Raw genomic sequence first — 25,742 nt, 5'->3', positions numbered from 1 at the left:
GGGGTAGACGTAACATAGTTACCGTAAATCCGAGACACTACCATCAGTATGATATGTATTCATTTGTGGACATCCATCATCCATTTTGTGTGATACTGTATGTTACGAATTACAATTCGTATGATGTATTACACATTTGCTAAATGTATGATATTTTACAAATTCCAATCTGTTGTTGCTAATGTTAGCTGGGTGGCTAATGCTAATGTTAGCTAGGTGGCTAATGTTAGCTAGGCTAGGGGTTAGGGTTTGAGGTTAAGGTTAGGAGTTAGGTTAACGGGTTAAGGGTTACTGTCAGATAGTGCGGCAGCACTGTCATCTGACCAAAGACCCCCATTCCATCAATTGAGTGTAACTATACAGCAAATGTCCCTTTCTCTCCCTAGCATTGGCATGATGTGTAATATGTAGCTCTTTAGGTAACTTTAACATTATAACCGAACCACTACTTGCCCTTTTAAGTTGCTTCCTCCATTCATAATTCACAGACCATACTCTTTCGCGGTATGCACCTGCTTGACCTGTTAATAGTCTTGAGTATGTAAATGTTGCTCTATGCAAATTGACAGTATTATGCTCTAACACTTTGCTGGTAAACAAACTATTGAATTCACCTTTTACCCCCCCTGTATCATCTGCCATTATCATCCTTCAATCTTACTCTTTTTTTATTCACCTTTTCCCCCCCACTGTATCATCTGCATTATCATCCTTCAATCTTACTCTTTTTATTATTCACCTTTTCCCCCCCACTGTATCATCTGCATTATCATCCTTCAATCTTACTCTTTTTATTATTCACCTTTTCCCCCCCCCACTGTATCATCTGCATTATCATCCTTCAATCTTACTCTTTTTATTATTCACCTCCCCCCCTGTATCATCTGCCATTATCATCCTTCAATCTTACTCTTTTTATTATGAACCTTTTTCCCCCCACTGTATCATCTGCCATTATCATCCTTCAATCTTACTCTTTTTATTATTCACCTCCCCCCCTGTATCATCTGCCATTATCATCCTTCAATCTTACTCTTTTTATTATTCACCTCCCCCCCTGTATCATCTGCCATTATCATCCTTCAATCTTACTCTTTTTATTATTCACCTTTTTCCCCCCCTGTATCATCTGCCATTATCATCCTTCAATCTTACTCTTTTTATTATTCACCTTTTCCCCCCCACTGTATCATCTGCCATTATCATCCTTCAATCTTACTCTTTTTATTATTCACCTTTTTTCCCCCCTGTATCATCTGCCATTATCATCCTTCAATCTTACTCTTTTTATTATTCACCCCCCCCCCCCCTGTATCATCTGCCATTATCATCCTTCAATCTTACTCTTTTTATTATTCACCTTTTTTCCCCCCTGTATCATCTGCCATTATCATCCTTCAATCTTACTCTTTTTATTATTCACCTCCCCCCCCTGTATCATCTGCCATTATCATCCTTCAATCTTACTCTTTTTATTATTCACCTTTCCCCCCCCCCTGTATCATCTGCCATTATCATCCTTCAATCTTACTCTTTTTATTATTCACCTTTTCCCCCCCCCTGTATCATCTGCCATTATCATCCTTCAATCTTACTCTTTTTATTATTCACCTTCCCCCCCCCCTGTATCATCTGCCATTATCATCCTTCAATCTTACTCTTTTTATTATTCAGCTTTTGTATTTTACCTGCTGTTTCTCTGATACAAAACACTCTAGAAAACAGTACGAATTCACCAGTCTGACATTAGGCTCCTCCGATATACCGTCAGATAATTCCATTTGTACTATTGTTCACATTTTGTTCTTATTGTGCAATTGTTAAGATACATCATGGGTCAGGTCTTCTTAAAAAGGTCATTTTTGTCCAATAACGGACTGGTGCCCCGATTTATAACAAGATAAATTAATCATTTATAGTAATAACTTGACCAATATCCTCTACAGACACACACACACACACACACACACTCAATTTTAAATACTTTATTTGAATCCACAAATCACTTTACAGTTGAGAAGGATTCAACCATTTCAAAGGACATGGATATCTGGACACTTGTGGATACAGATAGTACCTTCTCCACACAGCAAAGCCGACACAGAGCGTTAACTCGCTAGCTGCTTATTCAGGCCTGCAATCTGAAGGCCACATACTGTCAGCCTAAGTACATGGCTGAGACTCCTGAATATCAGCCCCACAGGCTTGCGCTGATAACCAAAGCTACTAAGGTGTAACACAAGGGGCTGGCATTTCAGTAAATTGTCGGCAAAGGTCTGCTCCAAGTAGGAGCTGAAAAAGCAACCCACTACCAAAATAAGCTCCTCCCTCTGGCCTCCCCCCACAACAACATCTGGCATATTTTACACACACACACACACACACACACACACACACACACACACACACACACACACACACACACACACACACACACACACACACACACACACACACACACACACACACACACACACAGCTATTATAGTACACAGAAACCAGCAGCCCAGTCCTGTGAGGTGTCTCTTATGAAACGGGAGGATTATGCGTAGGAGAGAGGGATAGCTTATACGCTATAAGCAAGGTCTGTGTTCATTTCCATGTGTGGGCACACATGCATTTAAGTTTGTTTGGTGGGATCGGTGTGTTAGAGGGGGCTGGTCTCGGGTGGGGGCTCGGCGACAAAGCGTCTTATTCTGCTCTGGGGGAGCGGGGAGGTAATATGAGAGGCGTGTCCAGACTGGGGCGGGGGGGCTGGGGATAAAGGAGCTGCGCTCCGCTGCACTGGACTGGGCTTTTGTGGGCCTGCCTCTCCCTCTGCCTGGCCAGGTAAGCCGATAGGAACCTGGCCCCTGATCCCCCCGGGCCTCGCTCTACACACTCGGAACTGAGCACAGCTTTCTTTATTCACAAGAGAAGGAGGGAGAGGGAAAAAGGGTGATGGAGAGCGAGACCTGAAAGAAAAAAAAGAGAGAAAGTAAAGGAGTCAGGGATATGAGAGAGGAACAGGTGTACGAAGCATACCGATGTAGGATCTTCATTTGACCATGTTTCTCACAGCAGGAAAATAAACCTGCAGCAACAGGAAATTGTGAATTGCTGTGTGGATTATAATTCATGGACATTTTTCGTAGGGGTTGATACAAATCTGACATTTTTAAGTGGAAAGTGCAAACTTTAGAAGCCTTTTGAAACCTTCAATGCACAACAAGTTTACATTTCCTGCTGTGCAACAACAGGGGGATCAAATGAAGGTCCTGCATCTGTAGAGCAGGAAAAGAGATGGAAGAGGAGGAGATTAAGATGGGCAAAATGTAAAGAAAATAGAAAGACCCCCTCTTCTTTTCCCTACAAACGCCTCCTCCTCCCTCCATCCCACCTCCACTCAGCAGGCCGGGTGTTATAGATGGGACTCTCCAGGGAGATCTCAAAAGAACACTGCACAACATGTGTTTGCTGAACATTCCCAAGGCGTGCTGGGAGTGCATGGTCGGTCACACACACACACATCCCTCCCCATCCACACTGGGAACCACAATGGACACATTACTGGGCTGTGAGTCATTCCCTTTATGTAGGCTCCCTCTCCTCCCTCTGCTTTTGTTCCTTCCCTCCTCCCATAACCCGTTCTGGTTTTTATCCCTCATTCCCAGGTCAGGATGGAGGGGTTTTCACTGCTTTTGTGTGTGTGTGTGAGTGAGTGAGTGAGTGAGTGAGTGAGTGAGTGAGTGAGTGAGTGAGTGAGAGAGAGAGAGAGAGAGAACAAGTGAGAGAGAGTGGAGAGAGAACAAGATTGAGTGAGTGAGTGAGTGGAGAGAGAGGGTGGAGAGAGAACAAGATGGAGAGAGAGATGCAGGCTGGTGCTGCAGCTCCAGTCACATGACTAATGTCAGCGCTCCCCTCTACAAAGAGTTTGTCTAGACATTTTTACAAGAGACATCAGCGTTCCCTTCTAGTGATTCTCCCAGCATAATACTAGAAACAAATCATTTCATTCTGACTTCATCTCTCTCCCTAACCTTCCTGCTTCATTTTCTCTCCACTCTTGTCTTTCCACTGCCAGAGTCCTCTCCTCAGCCCTAATGTAATTTGTTTACCTACTTGAGGTAGCTCCTCTCCTGCCCTCCCACCCCCCATCCCTTCCCCCAGCCAGTCTGGCAGTCCTCTCACCCCCTCAGGCTCAGTCCCAAAACAGCCCCAGGCGGACAAGGGTGACCCCACCCAGCCAGCTAGCACACTGACCCCATTGTCGTCAGGCTTACCTAACACGGCCCATTACTAAAACACCAACCTTAACTCTTAAACTAAACCCTTCTTGTCATATGGCGGCCATTTTGGTATTGCTTCATGTTGGATTGTAATGTGGATATGAAACTACATACCGACTTCTGTAGAATTGATCTTTAAGGTTTTTGTACTTCCTGTGTATTTTTTGGTGTTTTTTTTAGGTGGTAGATGAGCTTTAATACTGCAGATAGATTGTAGCTTTCATCAATGTAATTGTCTGCATCATTTCCAATCCCCCATATATGTTTTGCAAATATCTAGATTTATATTGTATATACACACACATATTTAAAAAATATAATTTCCTTCATTATTTTCCCCTAACCTAATTGTAGTAAACTAATGGACAACAACACTTAGGCTTCTACTTCCAGCTTATACATACTATATACATTTTACGGACACACTATATTTTACAGTAGTTATCTTTTGTTTGTTTTTAGTCCTGGCCTTCCTCAAACCACACACCACGGCTCTAACAAAATCAAAGTAGCATGTTAGAAAACCCATAAGAGTGTGAAACCACTAGTTGGGATAAATCACGTTTGTCAGCCCACATACTCAAAGTAATTAGCCACGGTTGAACAGCTTTTCACTGTGAGCCCAGCGCACGAGACCGATAGGGTTGAAGACCCACATGACACACCTATATCTTTCTCTCATATAATCTATCTTTGATAATCATCTATGTCCCCTCCTTCCTCTTTTTATGAAAGTCACAGCAGTGCCAGCCTCAGTGTTAAGTGTATTTACTAAATGCTTCTCTAACCTCAGGTTCCCCCGAGTGCGGTAGAGTGTGTGTGCGCGTGCGTGCGTGCCTACGTAGGCCTCCGACACACGTCGCGGACCAGCACCGACACACACGTAACCCTCTGAGTATCTGCTGCCGTGCCTGGTAACCACGGATACCATCCGTGACCTTGTAGAAAAAGGCCGCCCCAGACCCTCCAAAGCAAACACGGCATTTCCTGGAAAGCACCGAAGAACATCGTCCAGGCAGCATCTCCAAAAGAAACGGCATCTAAGTTGAAGCTGCAATATGGGCCGATCTGACCAAATTCACCTAAAAATGAAATGTGAGTTACAGATCTGTCATTGTCATTGAAAGCAAGTCTAAGAAGAGGTAGATCTGTTCTATGTGTGCTTAACACTACAGCATACAATGACATTCTAGACAATTCTGTGCTTCCAACTTTGTGGAAGGCCCTTTCCTGTTTCAGCATGACAATGCCCCCCGTGCACAAAGCGAGGTCCATACAGAAATGGTTTGTCGAGATCGGCGTTGAAGAACTTGACTGGCCTGCACAGAGCCCTGACCTCAACCCCATCGGACACCTTTGGGATGAATTGGAATCGCCCAACATCAGCCGACCGCACTAATGCCCTTGTGGCTGAATGGAAGCAAGTCCCAGCAGCAATGTTTCAACGTCTAGAGGAAAGCCTTCCCAGAAGAGTAGAGGCTGTTATAGCAGCGAAGCGGGGACCAACTCCATAATAATGCCCGCGATTTTGGAATGACATGTTCGACGATACTTATGGCCATGTGGCGTATTTCACAGCGGTTTAAATGGTACAGCGATTCTCTAACCGACACTTGCTTGTTTCGTCACCAAACGGAAATTGGAACTTTAGCAACCAGGAAATGGCAGAGCCATTTCTGAATAGTGCACCTTTAGGAACCCCTTCCTCGGGTTTGAATGTATACCAACTGGGTTAGGGATTCATGGCATTTACGTGAGTGAGCGTTGTTGTCTGAAGAGATAGAAGTGCACATGTCTGTCTGCCCTTGATCCGCAGAGCTCTCTCCCTGCTCTCAAAGAGCCCTGTGTGTTCCGTCTGCTGCCCTGGAAATGTGAGGAATTTTCCTGCCTGCTTGCTTGCCTGCCTGCCGGACCAGCTGGGAGGGTTTTGCATAGTAACATGCCACCGAATGCTTCTGCTGCCTCAAATTGGATTATGGTACAAAACGGGTTTTTAGCAGAGCTAAATCATTGGATTAGTATCATAATGTCTCGGGGTGATCTGGAATGCAGGGCTCTACAGTAACAGTAAGTATGGACCTACTCTACAGCCTTTGACACCTTCTGTAGAAAAACACTGACAAGGTTGTTACTACCTAGACTAACTGAGTGACGGACGGGCCTCAACATTTTCGAAATGATCGAGTCCACTTTCAGTGCGCTTAAAAGAACGATTGCTCAACTCTAGAAAACCGTGGCTTCAAACTAGGTACAAAACCACAGCATTCCCCTTGATCCTAGCAGCGTATGGCCTGAACCTTGCTTCCCATCTCTCTCTTTCTCTCTCTCTCCCTCCCTATTTCTCAATCTCTGTAAATGTCATTTTCCTCTCTCGCTCTCTCTCTCTCTCTCTCCCTCTTTCTAAATCTCTCAATCCCTGTCAATACCCCTTTATATCGCTCTCTTTCTCTCTCTGTCATCCTCTCTCCCTCTCCCCCTCCTCTAATTGATAAGTGGACATGTCATTAGCAGTGCTTTGAATAGTCAAATGGAGGAGTACGCTGCCTGCTAATGCCCGCCAGGAAACACTGTACGTTCATGCAAAGCTGCTCCGAGCTGCTCTGCTATGATGCAAATGAACAGAGTGGGGAAGAGGGAAGAGTACGGGGTTTGGGTAAAGGAGCGCTGTGTGGATCAATGGCGGAAGCTGTCGTTTCAATATGGGACACCATTTCCTCTAGAAGCCTGCTGGTTGTGTGTGTGACTTCATAAAGCTGTGGTGTGGTAAAGGTGTGGCGGCTCAGACCATTGTGCTACCACGCTAATGCTTTCCTGACTCACTGAGCTGTGCACCTGCCTGGGTTTAGCGAATTGGTCTGATAAGTCTAGGTCCAAGAGGCTTCTAAACAGCTTCTACCCCCAAGTCATAAGACTTAACATCTAATGAAATGGCTACTCAGACTATTTGCATTGCCCCCCACCCCCCACCCTTCACTCTTTTACGCTGCTGCTACTCTCTGTTATTATCTATGCATAAGTCACTAAAATAACTCTACCTACTTGAATATATTACCTCAACTAACCGGTCCCCCCGCACATTGACTCTGTACCGGTACCCCCTGTATATAGCCTCCACATTGACTCTGTACCGGTACCCCCTGTATATACTGTATATAGCCTCCAAATTGACTCTGTACCGGTACCCCCTGTATATACTGTATATAGCCTGCACATTGACTCTGTACCGGTACCCCCTGTATATACTGTATATAGCCTCCACATTGACTCTGTACCGGTACCCCCTGTATATACTGTATATAGCCTGCACATTGACTCTGTACCGGTACCCCCTGTATATAGCCTCCACATTGACTCTGTACCGGTACCCCCTGTATATACTGTATATAGCCTGCACATTGACTCTGTACCGGTACCCCCTGTATATAGCCTCCACATTGACTCTGTACCGGTACCCCCTGTATATACTGTATATAGCCTGCACATTGACTCTGTACCGGTACCCCCTGTATATAGCCTGCACATTGACTCTGTACCGGTACCCCCTGTATATAGCCTCCACATTGACTCTGTACCGGTACCCCCTGTATATAGCCTCCACATTGACTCTGTACCGGTACCCCCTGTATATAGCCACCACATTGACTCTGTACCGGCACCCCCTGTATATATCCTCGCTATTGTTATTTTACTGCCACTCTTTAATTATTTGTTACTTTGTTTATTTCTTAATTTTTTATTTTATTAGGTATTTTTCTTAAAACTGCATTGTTGGTTAAGGGCTTGTGAGTAAGGATTTCACTGTAATGTCTACACCGGTTGTATTCCGCGCGTGTGACAAATACAATTTGATTTAGGGCTCCCAAAACACACACACGCACACACACACACACACACACTCAACCAAAATGCGTTAGAACAAGATCAAAATGTATCAAATGAACATATGTGATACACGCAGATCATTCGTTCGGAGGGCTGGATTGGTTGAGACAGACAGACCTGGATTAGGCGGAGTCGTCATGTAGCTGCAATAACAGCAATAATATTGAATGCTAGAGGATTGTCTTCCGCCACACAATACAACGTTGTCCATCAGTCTGGACCCTTTTCGTCACGATCAGGACTGGCGGTGCAGTGTGTGTGCGTGCGCAAGTATTCTTTACTGCTTTCTTGTGTGTGTGTGTGTGTGTGTGTGTGTGTGTGTGTGTGTGTGTGTGTATGCTCCTGCCTGTGTGTGGTGTGTGCAGTGGTGTATTTTGGTAAAAATACTTTAACGTTTTCACATGTGAGTTCCAAACATCTCTAACGGTCGCCCCAGCGGGAGTTTTTTTTATGTGCGGGATGTCAGAATGCTCTCACTGTTCCAAAATGTGATTGTTACACAACAGGACAGTTGCAGTGATAGAGGCGTTACTACAGACCCGGGTTTGATCCCGGGTCTGTAGTAACGCCCAGCGTCGTCTGGGTTAGGGGAGAGTTTGGCCGGGGGGCTTTACTTGGCTCATCACGCTCTAGCGCCTCCTTGTGGTGGGCCAGGTGCCTGCAGGCTGACCTCGGGTCATCAGGAGAACGGGGTTTCCTCGGACACATTGGTGCGGCTGGCGTCCAGGTTAAACGGGAGGGTGTTAAGAAGCGAGGTTTGGCGGGTCATGTTTCGGGAGGATGCATAACTCGACCTTCGCCTACAGAGCCCTTTGGGAGTTGCAGCGATGAGACTAGATTGAAATTGGGGAGAAAAAAGGGGGTAAAAAAATAAATAAAATGCAAATATTTTTTGGGGGCCCATTTCATTGTTGTGGACAATTTTTGTTTGAGGCTTTACTGAGTGGAGATACTTCTCTCTTCAACAAGAGCCCAAGCACTTCCCCAGTGTTTCCCAAGATCAACGATGCAGGCATTTGCGCATTTCCAGTCAGAACAGGCCTTAAACAAACTTTTTCCCCCTGGCACATTTTCCGGCTGGTACCCGCATTGCCTTCATTGTTGTTTTCCTTACAAATAATAACTTTGGACATGTCTGTCAGACCAAAGATGTTATAACAAAATGAGGTGAAGGGATGGTTCACTCATCTTTCGAGTAAACTTCCAGAAGTGAATGATGGTAGATGACACACGCCCTTCAACATGCACACTGCGAACAGACCGAACTCATCTTGTCTCCTCTTCTTATCTTGGTTGACGCGAAAAAACAAACATGGCGGAGTGCACAAACCACCCATCGTTGAATTACTTTTGATTTTTAAAAAGTGTTTTACTCAGTTATTTAGATCGTAATTGCTATTAGCTCATTCAGATGATGGATTCTGTCAGCCAAGAGTTAACTAAATATAACCCTTGTGTTATGTCAATCTTTCCTCAGTTAGCGCTATGACTAAATGTAGCCTACATTTTCCGGTTTGGATGAGAATTGTGTTATGCTGTCGCTACATCTGTGAAAGTCTGAAAAATGCATCCAAAAATAAATTGGTCGCGTTGAGGACATAACCTTGTAAAGACCGTGTTTGTGCAAAATGCATCTGTGAAAAAACAGTGTAGCCAGCTTTAACACGGACTGTTGCGTTGGGCATTCTAAATAAGTGCTTTAATCAAAGCGGTTTGAGGTTATGCTACAGGGACAACTGTAGAATGATCACACCTGTGTGTTGATACGCGTCAAAGGGTTAAATAACTACTTAAAGTTGTTTTGTGGGGGAAATGTACTTCACCATTTATACCATTTATATTTTTTACCATTTATATTTTTGACTACTTTTACTTTCACTTCACTACATTCCTAAAGGAAATGTACTTTTAACCTCTTGTAAACGGCCTATTTCTCAGAACCAGATGCTAGAATATGCATATAATTGACAGATTATGATAGAATACACTATAAAGCTTCCAAAACTGTCAAAATATTGTCTGTGAGTATAACAGAACTGATATTGCAGGCGAAACCCTGAGGAAAATCCAATCAGGAAGTGCCTCTTATTTTGAAACCCTTCTGTTCCTATGCATGCCTATCCTCCATTTAAAGGGATATCAACCAGATTCCTTTTTCTCTGGCTTCCCTAAGGTGTCAACAGTCTTTAGACATAGTTTCAGGCTTTTATTTTGAAAAATTAGCGTGAAAGATCACAATGCGTAAGTGGATAGGTGGGGGCTCTCAGAGTGAGTTTTTGCGTTACAGAGTAAAGCCGCTGTTATTGAAAAACCTACACACTCGGTTGATATATTATCGAATATATATTTTAAAAACTACCTGAGGAATGATTATAAAAAACGTTTGACATTTTTCTGTGGACATTATGAAGACTATTTGGAATTTCCGTCTGCGTTGTCGTGACCGCTCTTTCCTGTGGATTTCTGAACATAACGCGACAAACAAACGTTGGTATTTTGGGTATAAAAATTATCTTTATGGAACAAAAGGAACATTTGTTGTGTAACTGGGAGTCTTGTGAGTGAAAACATCCGAAGATCATCAAAGGTAAACGGTTAATTTGATTGCTTTTCTGATTTTCGTGACCAAGCTTCCTGATGCTAAGTGTACATAATGCTATGCTAGGCTATTGATAAACTTACACAAACACTTGGATTGCTTTCGTTGTAAAGCATAATTTCAAAATCTGAGTCGACAGGTGGATTAACAAAAGGCTAGCTGTGTTTTGCAATATTGCACTTGTGATTTCATGAATATTTTTTAGTAATATTATTTGACTGTTGCGCTATGCTATTCAGCGGTTGCTGACGAAAATGATCCCGCGACAGGGATGGGTAGCGTCAAGAAGTTAACTTCATACATTTTTCCCTCACACCCAAAAGTACTCGTTACATTTTGAATGCTTAGCAGGACAGGAAAATGGCCCAATTCCCACACTTATCAAGAGAACACCCTGGTCGTCTCTACTGCCTCTGATCTGGCGGACTCAATAAACGCAAATGGTTTGTTTGTAAATTATGTCTGAGGTTGTAACGTGCGCGCTGGGAGTCGGGAAGCAAGTTCAGGGAGTGAATAATTGAATAAATAAATGAAAACATAATACAAAACAAGAAACACGAACAGACATGAAACTGAAACAGAGTCCGAGTCACTAACACCTGAGGAAAGAACCAAGGGGAGTGACAGGTAATCAAGGAGGTGATGGGAGTCCAGGTGAGTGTCATGAGGCGCGAGACGATGGTGACAGGTGTGCGGGATAATCAGCAGGCTGATGACCTAGAGGCCGGAGAGGGAGTATACGTGACAGAGGTTTGGAGTGTGACCCTGGCTATCCGTAATAATAAAAAACGTGAAAGTTGTGCAGTCTAGTTTGCTTAATATAAGGATTTTGAAACTATTTCTACTTTTACTTTTGATACTTGAAGTACATTTAAAACCAAATACTTTTAAACTTTTACTCAAGTAGTATTTTACTGGGGACTTCCACTTTAGTCATTTTATATTAAAAAGGTATCTTTACTTTCGCTCAAGTATGACAACACCACTGGGTGTCTATGTGTGCTTACATGCGTGCGTACACATGGGCGTGTGTGTGTGTGTGTGTGTGTGTGTGTGTGTGTGTGTGTGTGTGTGTAAAAGAGAGACAGAGGTAAACAGGAGATAGTGTGTGTGTATGATCACATTCCCAGGCCCAGCTCCTCCAGGGAGGCAGATAAAGAAACTGCCAGAACGGAGGTGGAAACAATGGCCAGGAACTTTCAGTTGCAGCTGTGTGTGTGTGCGTGTGCGTGTGTGTGAGGGGATATGGCCCACCTGTCCAAATCGCTACACCTCTTCCTGTGTACAGTTCCACATTTCAATTGCTCTCTGTCTTTATAGTGTTTTTTATTTTTTTATTTTAAACTCTTTCTTCTTCTCTCTTGGTCTCTCCATTCCTCTCTATCACTCTGTGAGACTCATTCACTACAGATGCCAATCTAGAGTGCAGGAGTAGTGAGGGTGGCCACGTGTTGTATGCTAGACTGAGAATCACAGACACCTACACTAAATACACACCTCGCTTTGCGCACGGGGACATTGCCATTTTGAAACCTAAATAGCAAGCAAACAAGGTTGACTTACAGTAGAAATCTGTGATCCTGAGAGTATTTTCTCTCCGTCTGCGGGAAACCAATGAAGGGTGGGTTTGCTAGTGTTTTCTTAGTGAATAACCATACCAACCTCAGTGCAACGTTCAGGCATCAGTTATTACAATCCTGTTACAACAATCATCTGACGTGATGAAACTATGGTAACACTTCAAATGACACAGTCAAGCCTCGACAGGTCGGCCCACCCCAGTCTCACGGGCGCACACACGCACCATTCATTACAAGTCCAATTAGTAAACAGGTTATTGGTCTGAGAGGTAAGGATCAGCTTGAATAGGCACACCTCTTGGCAGAGTGAGACTTGATTGGCCGATGAAAGAGACACAACAAGCTCACAGCCACATGGGACTGAATGGCTCTATGACGAGACACAAATTGCCACTTTTCAATTGGTGCTTGTTTGCGACATTAAAACGTCTCTAGCATGCAGTACAACATCCCCGACACACATATCTACTGTATATTGTCCCGTAGGTTTGCCTTCCAGCCATGGTCTTATGGGGACTTAACGTTTGATCCTGTGGCTTCACAGGAAGTCCATATTAGCCTCGGACCAATGGGAAACGGGGGTGGTCTCTATGAGTCAGAGTTACTGTATGAAACTCAGCAACAATAGGGGCTCAATAGGCCCCAATTGTCCGGAAACAATGAGGGAGATCTGCCCAACGGTCAGCACCAAATTCCCCCTACCCTACCTCGTCTCCCACCAACCCCATAGAGAGGGGGAGGCGCCCTGGGGGAATACGTGGAGGACGACGGGAGGGGATGGAGGTGGAAGGATGAGGAGGAAGAGGAGGAGGAGGACGTGGATCGCCCCCGGACGGAGTGGACTCCAAGAGGAAACAGGCCTCATTTCCTCCTCTTTATCTGTCAGACAAGGGGCCACCGTTAGCAGGGAGAGTGATGGGGAGAGGAGGAGTGGGGAGAAAGGGAGAGGAGGAGGAGGAGGGAAGAACAGATGTGAGAAGAAGAGAGGGAAGGACAGGGGAAGAGAGGAGCAGATAGGGGAGAGAGGTGAGGATGGGGGAGAGGAAGGGAGGACGGGAGGCGAAGAGAGAAAAACAGCTTTTGGGAAGAAGAGAATGAAGGAAGGAGAGTCCACAAATCACTGAATAAACCATCAAGTGTTGTGCTGTTTCAGGGTTGAACAGACATACACAGCACTAGCGTTAAGGTCTTATTTGATCTTATGCCACTAGGAGCAGGGGCTGGGGGGCAGGGAAAGAGAGTGTCCTCCTACATATTGTAGGCTCTGAAGTTAATGGAAAAACGTGTCAGTGGAACACAGCGAGGCTGGCTGGCTGTTAAATAAACAGAGAGAGAGAGAGAGAGAGCAGCCTGGCCTGGCCGTGGCTGGTGACTCAACATTTCTGATTGAGACGGACGGACGGGAGAGGAGAGCTGAAGGGAATGATGGAACCGTGACAAAACACCCCTACTCCTGACACACACACACACACACACACACACACACACACACACACACACGAACACACACTGCCAAACCTGAAATCTCCCTAAATACAAAGTCCCTGTCATGCCATCCATATGTAAGGACAGGGGGACTGACTGACTGGTTTTCAGGTGCTGGTGTTCATTAAAGTGGCCCTCCAGTCTCCTTTGAACCAATAGCATGCACCCATCCACATCGATGGGGCTGCAGTGGAGCGGGTAGAGAGCGTCAAGTTCCTCTGGTCCAAATCACTAAAGACTTAAAATGGTCCACACGCACGCACAGTCGTGAAGAAGGCACGGCAGCGCCTCTTCCCCCTCAGGAGGTTGAAAAAGTTTAGCATGTGGGCCCTCCAATCCTCAAAAAGCTCTACAGCTGCACCATTAAGAGCATCTTGACTGGCTGCATCCCTGCTTGGTGTGGCAATAGCACCGCCCTCGATCGCATGGAGCTACAGGGGGTGGTGTGGACAGCCCAGTACATCACTGGGGCCGAGCTCCCTGCCTTCCACCCTCAAGCGGCGTGAAACAAAGTCCCGGAAAAACGTTAAAAGACTCCAGCCACCCAACCCATCAACTGTTCTCCGCGCGGCACCGGTGCATCAAGTCTGACACCAACAGACGCCTGAAACAGCTTCTATCCACAAGCAATAAGACTGCCCCACACGGGACTCTACACACTCACGCACACTGACACTCCAACACACACATAACATGCACACACACACACACTCCAATGCAATCTTCCTTTACGCCCGCTGCTACTCTTGTTTATCACACATCCTGATGCCCAGTCTCCTTAACCCCGATGCATATTTGCCTCCGTCACTCCAGTATCCCTGCACCTTGGAAATATGTTATGGGAACTGACCCGGTGTCATAGCTTCTTACCATCTCGTGTTCTTCCTATTTCTTGATTTTCCGTGTGTTCTTGAGTTCTATTTATTTGTGGCGCCACATTGATGCTGAAGACCGCATCGTTGGGCTCAGCGCTTGCAAGCGAGGCACCTCACTGTACTCGCGCACGTGACATTAAAATGTGAACCGTGACGAGTACGGTAGAGTGTTTCCCGAAGGGGGAGAAAAGGGGAGTCCTAGCATAAACATCTACAGTTGACACAGGGACTTCTGAAACCCGGGATATGAAGGGGCAGGCGTGGAGCTGATTTTGTTCCCGCAAAACAATAAACAGATTAGGGAAAGCAGCGTTCCCTGGAACAGTTACCCTGTTGCACATTTTTCAAGCTGCTGTTGGCCAACCTCCAGCGACTGGCTTTGGAAATCTGGTAATCTAACCATCTCAGAGTGTAATTGGCTGAGAGAAACCAACGCCTCTCATGCCAGACACTGACTTGAGGATTATGCTCTCCTGCTGGCTGCTGCAAAATGGCCGCCTTCTTCCCTGTACTGCACATGCATGGCCCAGGTAAAAACCTGGCTGTAAGACACCACGGCGGATTGCTCAGTAATTGTTCACTTTTCCTTTTGATGCACATAGATTGGGTGCCACTCTGAGCACAACCAAATCAAACGAAAACATCATCAGTGGCTTTAAATGCGTTTCATAAATTGGACTGCGAATGCAGATTATGGAAGGTATCCTTTCAGACATGGGATGCTCAAGCAGGGGTACTTGTCGTTATTAGAGTGGCCTGGTAGGCGTCCTGGTTTTGTGACCTTTTTTAGCTCATAGTCTGTCACAGTGATGTAACGGTGTTGGCCTGGATGTCATCAACTGCTCGTTACATGAACATGGACTTACTTCGAGGCAAAATCATATACATCTATACGTCACTTCATGGCACCTGGATGTACTCAGTGTGTGTGTGTGTATGTGTGTGTGTGTGTGTGTGTGTGTGTGTGTGAGAGAGAGACATTCACTGCCAAAATTCCTCACCATTAGCTATGAGATGTCAGAGACAGCTGGAAAAAGATAGCACTGGCATTTAGGGCTGATCGGCGATTACTAAACAGATAAACACAACACACACACACACACACACACACACACACACACACACACACACACACACACACACACACACTCACACACACACCAATTCAGGGCAAATATAGTATTCCGTAGGTAAATCTCACACACGCCGACATGGTCTCAGAGCAATTTGTATTATTCTGTACTTAAATATGTGACACATCGCGACTCAAACAAGCAACCTTTGGATTGCTAGACGGTCGCAGAGTACGCCCACCTATCCTCCCTGATCAACCTCCCTACTTTTGTTTCTGTCTAAAGTAACTAGACCATACATCTTGGAGATGCTCAGAAATACGTAATGTATGTTTTGTACCAGGCTGCGCGCGCACACACACACACACACACACACACACACACACACACACACACACACACACACACACACACACACACACACACACACACACACACACACACCTTGTGCTCTCACCTTGATGTCGACAATGGAGCAGGCAATCTGTTTGACGTAGGCAAGGTCAGCGGTCTGTGGCAGCAGCACTGACTCTCTGGTCAGCCCAATCTGGATGATGAAGGAGACCCCAGCTGGGGTGGGGGGCACGTAGGAATTGGCAACCCCCCCAGGGCCCAGCCCAGCCCCCAGTTCCACAGGGGGGAGACCACCGTGAGCAGGGGAGGGAGGCACGGCCATGGGGGTCCCCTGCTGCATCACCACAGAGCCTGGGGGAGAGGGGCCCCCCGTGTGGAAGAAGACCTGGGGTAGGGGTCCCGACGACATACAGGGGCTGGCGTTGGCCATCCCTCGCTACACACGCGCACGCTCTACCTCCCTCAAAAGAGCAGGAGCGCGAGGGTGTCGACACGGTGATCCACAGACAAATACACACCTCTACTGGGAGTCTCTGCCCTGTGACCACCCCTTCTCCCAGAGGAGTCAGGAGGAGATCCCTATCCAGGAAGACCTGCTTCTTCTTTTCTTTCTTTCTATCTCTCCCTCTTGATTTTTTGTCATCTGCACTCACACGTCTTCTTTCATTATCCCGGCAAGGCAAGCGTGAGGGACAGACTGAGAAAAACGTATCCCCTCCTACCCACCGCTCCTCCTTCTCGGGTGAAGAAGTTGTTCTGCTGATGAGAAAGTCTCAATTTTCACAGGAAACACTTGAGGAAGGAGAAAGAAGGGGGGAAAAAGTTTGTTGTCCTTAGACTCCAGCCTGTACAAAATGGCTTCCTTGAGCAGGAAACTGAGAGAATGAAGGAGAGACAGCCTGGTGGTGCTTTTCTTTAACAAGTCTTGTCCTGTTTCAGTTTCAGCCGAGTTAACTATTTTTCTGTAGAAAAGCAAGACCGAGAGTACCTCCCTCTCCCTCCTGCTCCCTCCTTTCTGAACTTGCAACAGCCAAGGAGGAAGTGATATGACTGACACAACTCTCGGCCAATGGGTGGAGGAGAGCTCTGGATAAGCCCATGTCAGTCCCTCCCACTCCCTGGTCTTCTCCCATGCTCTATGTTTTATGTTGCAGTAATTTGTCTTGTTTACTCCTTCTCTAACAGCTGGGCTCTTCTTACTCTAGCCCGAGGGGAACTGCACACAATTATGTATCTCTCTCCCTCTAAAACACTATCCCTCTTTTCTCTGTGGCTTTGCTTTTTGTTCTCTCTCCTCACCCTCTTGGCAGTGCCAATGACATTCAGGCCTCTCTCTGATTCGAATGTAGGACCACACCTACAGTGCAACTACCATTCTACTCAGTGAAGTAGAAAAGAGCTGTAAAAAAATGACTTTTGATAGTTCACTCAGTTTATAACTTGTGGTAGGTACTCTTTGTTTGATATCTGTTCAACGTATAATTGCTTATTGTGAAAAACGATTATTTAGATATAGGTAATTAGCCATAGATGATGCTAATTTAAATAAGAGACGTGGCCACAATAAACCTACTGTAAGAAGCACTTTCTTATGATGGTTGTTCTGAGTTGTACCTCCTTTAAGGGCCACTAGAGGGTGCTGTATCCCCCAGAGTCTCTGACATAATCATAACACTGGAACAGATCCATGGTCTGTTTTGATCTTCATCACATAACTAATAAAACCGGCCTTGCTCATCTTCAGGAAGGGGTGCTGTGAGCTTGATATTTCTGGGTTGTCTTCTCCAGAGCATGGGTAGCAGGTGGCTGTCAAGATTGTCATGTTAATGTGGCTTGTTCGTTAACAATCCCTTGGTCACTTGCTTGCTGTGGGTCCTGTTGTATCTTTTCCTAGAGCCCTGTGAAAAACTGTCTAGTTGCAGAATTGGCAATGACCGGGTTAGAAGACGGGTACTTCAGGCATTCCTGGTCTGAAGAGAAGTCAGGTGAGGGAGAGAAGAGCGTATTGGGTCGTTCCACGAAATGAGTCCCTTTTGGGCAGTGGAACTTGGTGCTGGAAAAAACCTGTTTGATTTCTGCAAATGTTTACACTCTGTCATAAAGAGGACAGGATACACTGAATAAAAAAACATGCTTTCCCCATCTCAGGCGGTTTTAAATAAGCAAATCAAAAATACCTGCAAAGTAACAGGGTTGACGACGCCATCTTACATCATAAAGCTCCTTGTGACAGGGAGAACGTTCAAACATTTCTAGCCTGTCGAGCTATGGGCAACAGGGTTGACGTATTATGCCCGACACGCTCAGTTTTCCACCACAAAATGGCCGAAAAGAGTAGAACCAGGTCATGATTTCATGCTATGATTTAACTATTTTATGTTCAATGTTTCTTTTGGAGAAAAAAAAAAGATTTAAAAAGGAATAGTTTCACCATATTAAAATGAGAGTTCAGTCCACGTAACGTAACTTACAATTAGTGAGAGAAAAAAATGTAAGCATAAAATGAATCACTAATAAATAATCATCTTTAGAAATCAAAATCAAATCAAATAAAATGTATTTATATAGCCCTTCGTACATCAGCTGATATCTCAAAGTGCTGTACAGAAACCCAGCCTAAAACCCCAAACAGCAAGCAATGCAGGTGTAGAAGCACGGTGGCTAGGAAAAACTCCCTAGAAAGGCCAAAACCTAGGACGAAACCTAGAGGAACCAGGCTATGTGGGGTGGCCAGTCCTCTTCTGGCTGTGCGGGGTGGAGATTATAACAGAACATGGCCAAGATGTTCAAATGTTCATAAATGACCAGCATGGTCCAATAATAATATGGCAGAACAGTTGAAACTGGAGCAGCAGCATGGCCAGGTGGACTGGGGACGAAATGACTTTGTCAAAGCAACAAAATAACTAGGGCTTTGCAATAATGGGGAAAACTTGGGAGAAATGTTGAGGTTAAGTGGCTTTAAATCTTCCTAGAAGTCTCAGAGGGTGCACAGAAGGACAGGCTGACTTCGGTCGTCAGTTGAACAGTGTTTCCTCTGACACATTGGTGCAGCTGGCGAGCGTGTTTTAAGGAGCACGGTTTGGCGGGTCATGTTTCAAAAGACGCATGCCTCGACTTTCGCATCTCCCGAGCCTGTTGGGGAGTTGCAGCCATGAGAAAAGATCGTCATTGAAAAAAGATATATATAATTTAGATACATTTTAAAATAAAAATAACATAAATAAAGAAACCATGTATCAATAAGTTGATAATGAATATGTAGTAATACAGTAATCAATTACAGTTGCCATGATACAATGAACGACAACACTGCTCTCAATTCACTGTACAAAATCGTTATTTTATTCGAATTTTTTGTGTTTTTCTTCTTTAATGACATACAACACGAGACCCGCAAAATAAAGAGAAAGGAAAATCTGTAATTTGATACGAGCTAGAATGCAGCTCCAAAAATATATATAATAAAACAAACTCAATAAGAAGCAGGTCTCTTATCCCTTGTAGTTAGAGGACATTGTTTGAATACCGCTTAATATGATGTACAAAATATCACACAGTGATAAGTTGCTATTAAAAAAATAAAAACACAAAGAAACGAGTCCTTTACCTTGGCCTCGGACTGATCACTTTTTTCCTTCTGATTTGTTAACCGTTTAGTTGTTGTTTTTTTTTACAAGGTATACATTGTCATTATCAATCACAAGCAAGTTCTAAGCCTAGCAAAGAAGAAAGATTTCACTGATGATACTACAGTATTCTTAGATAATAATTATAATCAAAGGGGGGAAAAAAGCAACAAATAAAAAATGAGACTGGACATGTAAATCAGATAATGGTTGCTCTAGTCTTCTATCATTTACAGTCATATCTATTTTCCTCTTGCTTTCTTGATTTTTTTGATTCACATTGATTTGTCTGTACTCAGAAGACGGGACATATTTGAGCGTTATATCAGGACCAGTCTGTAGCTCAATGCTGCAGACGTACATGTGGACTCTGACTGACACACAAACACGGAGTGCAGAGTTCGTCCAACACACTCATGCAGTCTTAATATTTACTTGAAGGGAGGAGAAATACCAGGGAGACACTTCAGGGCTTGGTTTCCCGGTAGCGATGGAATTTAGGCGTACAAGTATTTTAACCGATGCATCGTTCCTGCAACGGCCGAAGATGTAACATGCGTTTCCCAAAACACCACGCAGAAAGAACGTTCGCCAAGTGCGTCGTTGGAGCATGTGTCGATACCTATAGGATAAAAAGAAAGGCCGCTTTCGCTATTCATATCTTACCTTAACATAATTATTTCACAATACTGGCAACCGGTCAGCTCCTAGAGAGATGATCACCTAATGGCTGCAAATATTGAGGTGGTTTATTCTAATGCTTAACCAATAATAATGCACAAATCACAGATTTGGCATATCATTGCGCACATTACAAATGAAATGTATTGAGGCAAAAATTGCAGACAGACTAGCCAGCTAAATAGAACTCAATTGATTGAACATGGAATGGATTTCAATATGATTTAAATAAACAGGCCTATGTATGTAGCCTTTATAAACCTATTTTCTGTATCCATCTTTTAATGCAGTCAACTCGGTTTTCATTTGATACATATTGCGGTCAACTTAGCAGTCAACTTCGGTCTGAAGTTATCTGCGTTCACAGTGAGACAGATAAACATCTCAAATTCTGTTTAGATTACATCTTCTGATCTGTGTATAAAGTGACCAGGATGGGTAAAAAAAAAATAATAATAATAATTTAAGCATCTAACGACACACTTCGCTGTTCTGAGGCAGTCGATTTCAAATGCGACTTTAGTAATGGTTTTGGGAAACAGCTTGGCGATTTAACGACGCTCCTATGAAGATGCTAACGATGAACTGCACTTCCTGATTTGTCCTCATTTTAGATTCGGTTCATTAGTAAATGCTAGCGGCCAGGACTGAATTCAGTCGGGGTGTGGTTTGATGTGAGTGTCTCTTGTGCGTGTTCGCAGGAGGGAAGAGTTCGCCAAAATCGTTTCGCGAATTAGCTTCAGCTAGCTGGTACGTCACCGTGGCAAAATTAGTTTAACTTTGGATAGCTTATCTCTGGGGATAGTTTGGGACGTCAATAAATTACACAATGTAACCGGGACAATATTTTCATGTTGCACATCTTTTAGGTGTCTCATTAATTGCTTTCAATATTGCGATATGATTTATAGTTGGTTTTCTGCATTGTATAGTTGGTTTGAACATTTCAAATATTGTCCCATGTACATTGTGTAATTTACTGATGGTCCCTAACTTGCCCCATAAGGATATCCAAAGACAAACCAAATTGACCATGAACATTACATTGGGTCATGATGCAGCTGCACTCAGAATTGATGATTACTTGGGTGCAGCCAGCTGTGGGAAGGATTCAAATAAACCCAACCTATGGAAAACTGTTATGGTGCTTTTCATTCCGTGAAATACAGTTTTTTTCCTATCTCGCAAATCTCAGTTTCGGACAAGACTGACTTTATGACCAAAATTATTCTAGTTGCACATTGTAGTCAATTTTGACAGTAAAATAAATGCTTCTGACTCACACCGATGCTACACCAATGCTACTTTTTAGGGCCAGTCGCTCTTTAAGACTCTTTTGGGAAACTGGGCCATGGGCTCCACAGCCGCACTAAGACACAAACAGGCTCCAGGTAACCTCTTGGTCTAGTCTTGGGGTCTAGTGCAGCTGATGCAATGCAGCATATAGCCAACCGTTAGTTAGTGTGTCACTGGAATGCACTTCGTATGGAAGCTATAACGTTGGTGGGAGTGGATGCACTGTTACACAAAAAATGGCCACCGGACTTCCAAGAGGTGGGTGATACCATCAGCTGGGTGATTGACAACTGCGTACTATAGTTATCCTCTCCACAACAACGCATGACAGCACCCAGTGTGCTACAGTAAGTAGCACTTAGGCATTCTCTCTGCCTCATCAAATTCAATGCATCTGAAACCATCATGTAAAAGCAAACACATGAAGCTGACATTAACTAAACCAAGCCCACAAAAACCTGACTAACCAGAGAGAGTGGCTTCCCAGAAGGTCTTGCAGTGGAGAGAAACGTTGACGTCTCAGTCATTTTTTTACCAGCAACCTTTGATTCTCTGACCCCTGTTGCATGTAGGCGCTCTTGGTTAAAGTTGACCTTAACCACATATCTAGGATTAGATTACCCTAACCCCAATGCTGACTTTAACCATTAAGGGGATGGAAAAAATACCTGATCTGGTATCAGTGGTTTGAGACGAGTTCTACCCCCTCCCTCTGACGTATGTGCTAGGGGTTGATTAGTACGTTTGGGGGGGGGGGGGGTCAGCTCGGGGCCAGTTACTGATTGACATGGAGCTACTGGGCCATTCAATCTTTACTGCCATGCCCTGCTCTGCCCTGGTCTGGTGGAACCATGTTTCCACAGCCAGAGATCTGCCCTCGGCCCCCCCCCCCCCACCACTACCCGCCGCCTATCTTCCACCCCGGAAAGTTCAAAAATAAACTTGAAGGATGCAGGAGGCCGGTTACTCAACGACATCACCCCTGACCTCTGACCTATATGTCAATCTTTAGCAGACGCCCAAGGCTCCGCCCTTTGTCCAACCTCGTTACCACTTCCAGGAAAAACAGCTCCGCAATAATCCAAGCACAAAGTGGTGGCTTGGTGAACGGTCACCAGCCCTGTCTAAACTCAGTCTTCGTCGGAGGCCAATGTAAAGGGTCTTGGGGGGGGGGGGGGATTCAGGTAGTGTTTGTTCTTGTTTCCTCTCCAAAGGGGAAAGGGAGAGGAAGGAGGGCTCTTTATGTGGCTTTTGTTCCCATATCCTGGGGGCAAATGTATCCTGCTGGCCCCGTTGACACGGGAGAGAGGCACCAGTTTCCCACTATGAGCACTCTGGGCAATTCAGTGCAACCCAAACCCCCCCCCCCCCCCCCGCCCCTCGCACAAGAAACAGAAACCTAATCAACAACAGTCATTTCATTGGACAATAAGATTGTTTCCAAAGGCCGTTGTGACTAGATGCCGACTTAAGGGACAGAGAGAGAATACAGGACGCCACTTTCTGGTAATGTCCACCGTTTCAGTCAGAGGGGTTACTGCGGCATCAACATTAAATTACTCCCGTCATCTCCACATACTCTTTCACAAACCAGCTGTCCCGATGAAATGACAAAACTTCACACACACACACACACACACACACACACACACACACACTATATATAAAAAGAAACCAGTAGAAAAGTGTCTGCTTAGCATAGCGTGTTAGTTTCCTATGAGATACAAATGACCCATACAGTATCTCAACACAAACAGTTGACGTGGCTGGAGAGTGACGATACAAGCTATATCATGCTACTTTTGATGACAAATATCCCAGTGAGACAAACAGGACCCCCACACACACACACACACACACACACACCTCGAATGAAAACAGGTCCCTGATTCAGACTCGGACTGATGAGGTCTTAGCACCAAGATTAAACAAGTGCAACACACACACAAACACACCTTTCTACTGAAATGGATGACCGACCGACCGACCGTACAATACCGGACACACAAACGCTCAGGCTTAGTATCTTGACGATGAGGCTGATATTAAAGCCGTTTGTCCAACACCGGTTAGGAGGCGTCTCCAAAACACACACACACAAAAAAACTAAAACCCTCAGAAGTCTTTGGAATGAAATGCATTGTTCCCCCACACTGTGGTGCAGCAGACAATTGCTACTGCCATCAACGGGTGGGTACTGGACTCTACTGTAGTTAGGTGCTTACGTGTGTTAGCAACTGGTGAGCTAAGCTTCTTATCTCTTAAAAAACCAAAAAGCTTTAAACGGAAAGTGAACCCGGGTGCGCGCCGCGTCATAGTAGGTGCCGCATCAGCATGCGTAGTGATCCAAGTCAACACACATTGTCTTATAATAACCGCCAGTGGACTGTAAAAAGTAGAAATGAATGAGAGTATTGTAGTGTAGTAAACTGACCTAATAAACCGAGCAGTCCGATCTAGTCGTTAGAAAAGCAGTATGGTTAGTATTGCAACAAGTTACTGAGGCATCATGGGATCAGCTAGAGAACTGTGGTTAATAGTGTCCTGTTGGCGATGACCCAGCCAGTGGGGTGCAGGACAACAGTTTTTGTGTGTGTATGTCACTGGATGGGTACGTGTGTAACTGTGAATGTGGAATTGTGTGTGAGGTTCGTCCATTGTAGTCATCACTCTCCTCTGGCCGAGTTGTGTTAGTCGGGCTGTAATGAAAAGAAGGGACAAGTTCATAGAAGCAGAAACTGTAAAGAAACTCAACTAACAGATTGTAAGATAAAGCACACACACACACTCTCTCTCTCTCTCTCTCTACCAGTGAAGATGATGTTGAGTCCCTGTCTGTGCCTCCTCTCAGACGAAGACCTTGGCGAGTGCGTCGGCGCCAGCCGAGGCGATGAAGGGCTGCGAGGGGTGGAAGGCCACGTCGTGAATGGCCTCGTCGTGCTTCTTCCTGTGGGCCGTGATCTCCTGCACACACGTCCTGTTGTCCAGCATCCACAGACGCACCGAACAGTCATGGCCTGCAGGGAGGAAGCGGAGAGCACGGTTAGAGTAACAGCGGAAGCACGTGGTGAGGTTAGAAGCAATGGTTCTCAGTCCTGGTCCTGGGGACTCAAAGGTCCTGGGGACTCAATTCCTGGGGACTCAAAGGTCCTGGGGACTCAATTCCTGGGGACTCAAAGGTCCTGGGGACTCAATTGCAGCCCTTTTAAGAAACACTGGATTACTGGTACTCACTGCCAGAGATGAGGTAAGTGCCTTTGGGGTCCGTGGTCAGACAGGTGACAGCATCCAGGTGTGCCACCATGGAGTGGATCAGTTTACCTGGTAACACACACAGGTGGGCATTACATTTCATTGAAGTAAATCAAATGGTAAAAGCAAGTTTTGGAGCTATGGGCTAGTTCGACCCAGATAAAAACAGATCAGGCACGAGGCCTAACTCTGGCGTAGTTACAGAAAGGTAGGATTTAGCCGTGGACAGGGGGCTGACCTGTCTTGTTGTCCAGATAGCGGATAGTGCGGTTCTCGTGTGCGGTGATGGAGATGGGCTCCGAGGGGTGGCTGACCACACAGTTAATCAGCTCACTGCCTGCAGGGGGCGACACACACACAGATCAGCTCACAGATCAGCTCACAGACACATACAGATCAGTAGAGGGAGATCCTCCTGGCTCCTCTCATGGAAGGGAGGCACAGAGGGATGCATTTTATATATATATATTAAGGTATTTTCAGATTTTATTGAACAGAGAGAGGATGAGAGAGGGGAAGGATGGAGCAGTATGCCCGATTTGAACTTGTGCCGACTAGGGGTGTAAGGGTACACATTTTCGTACCGAAGACGTTCAGGTACCTCAGATGAACATTTTAAAACAATCATTTTGTGAATATACTCCCATCGTTGTTTAAATCGCCAGTTTGGGAAAATGTTGGTTTCCCAGTAGATTACAACGGCGATGGGCAGAGAGTAGTGGATAAAATGTTAACAGTATGTCGCCACGTGCAACGAGAACTGTCTAT

General features: G+C 45.1%; 2 protein-coding genes across 2 annotated transcripts in view; both read right to left on the bottom strand.

Annotated features, from left to right (window-relative positions):
• Positions 1–17,131, bottom strand: part of LOC139386117 (serine/threonine-protein kinase D2-like) — a 52,692-nt gene extending 35,561 nt beyond the window's left edge. The window contains exon 1 of the mRNA XM_071131544.1: positions 16,220–17,131. Within this exon, the coding sequence (XP_070987645.1) occupies positions 16,220–16,546 (327 nt within the window). The 5' untranslated portion in view covers positions 16,547–17,131. The remainder of the gene's footprint in view (positions 1–16,219) is intronic.
• Positions 17,132–19,438: 2,307 nt separating this feature from the next.
• Positions 19,439–25,742, bottom strand: part of LOC139386118 (striatin-4-like) — a 27,230-nt gene continuing 20,926 nt past the window's right edge. The window contains exons 15-18 of the mRNA XM_071131546.1: positions 25,213–25,311; positions 24,957–25,043; positions 24,532–24,739; positions 19,439–24,421 (exon numbers count right to left, since the gene is read on the bottom strand). Coding sequence (XP_070987647.1) covers positions 24,570–24,739; positions 24,957–25,043; positions 25,213–25,311 — 356 coding nt within the window. The 3' untranslated portion in view covers positions 19,439–24,421; positions 24,532–24,569. The remainder of the gene's footprint in view (positions 24,422–24,531; positions 24,740–24,956; positions 25,044–25,212; positions 25,312–25,742) is intronic.

This window comes from Oncorhynchus clarkii, chromosome 27 (genome assembly GCF_045791955.1).
Source record: "Oncorhynchus clarkii lewisi isolate Uvic-CL-2024 chromosome 27, UVic_Ocla_1.0, whole genome shotgun sequence".
In the NCBI taxonomy this organism is placed as follows: domain Eukaryota; kingdom Metazoa; phylum Chordata; class Actinopteri; order Salmoniformes; family Salmonidae; genus Oncorhynchus; species Oncorhynchus clarkii.
Note: the sequence above shows the minus strand (reverse complement) of the source record. Positions and strands in the feature narration are given on the sequence as shown.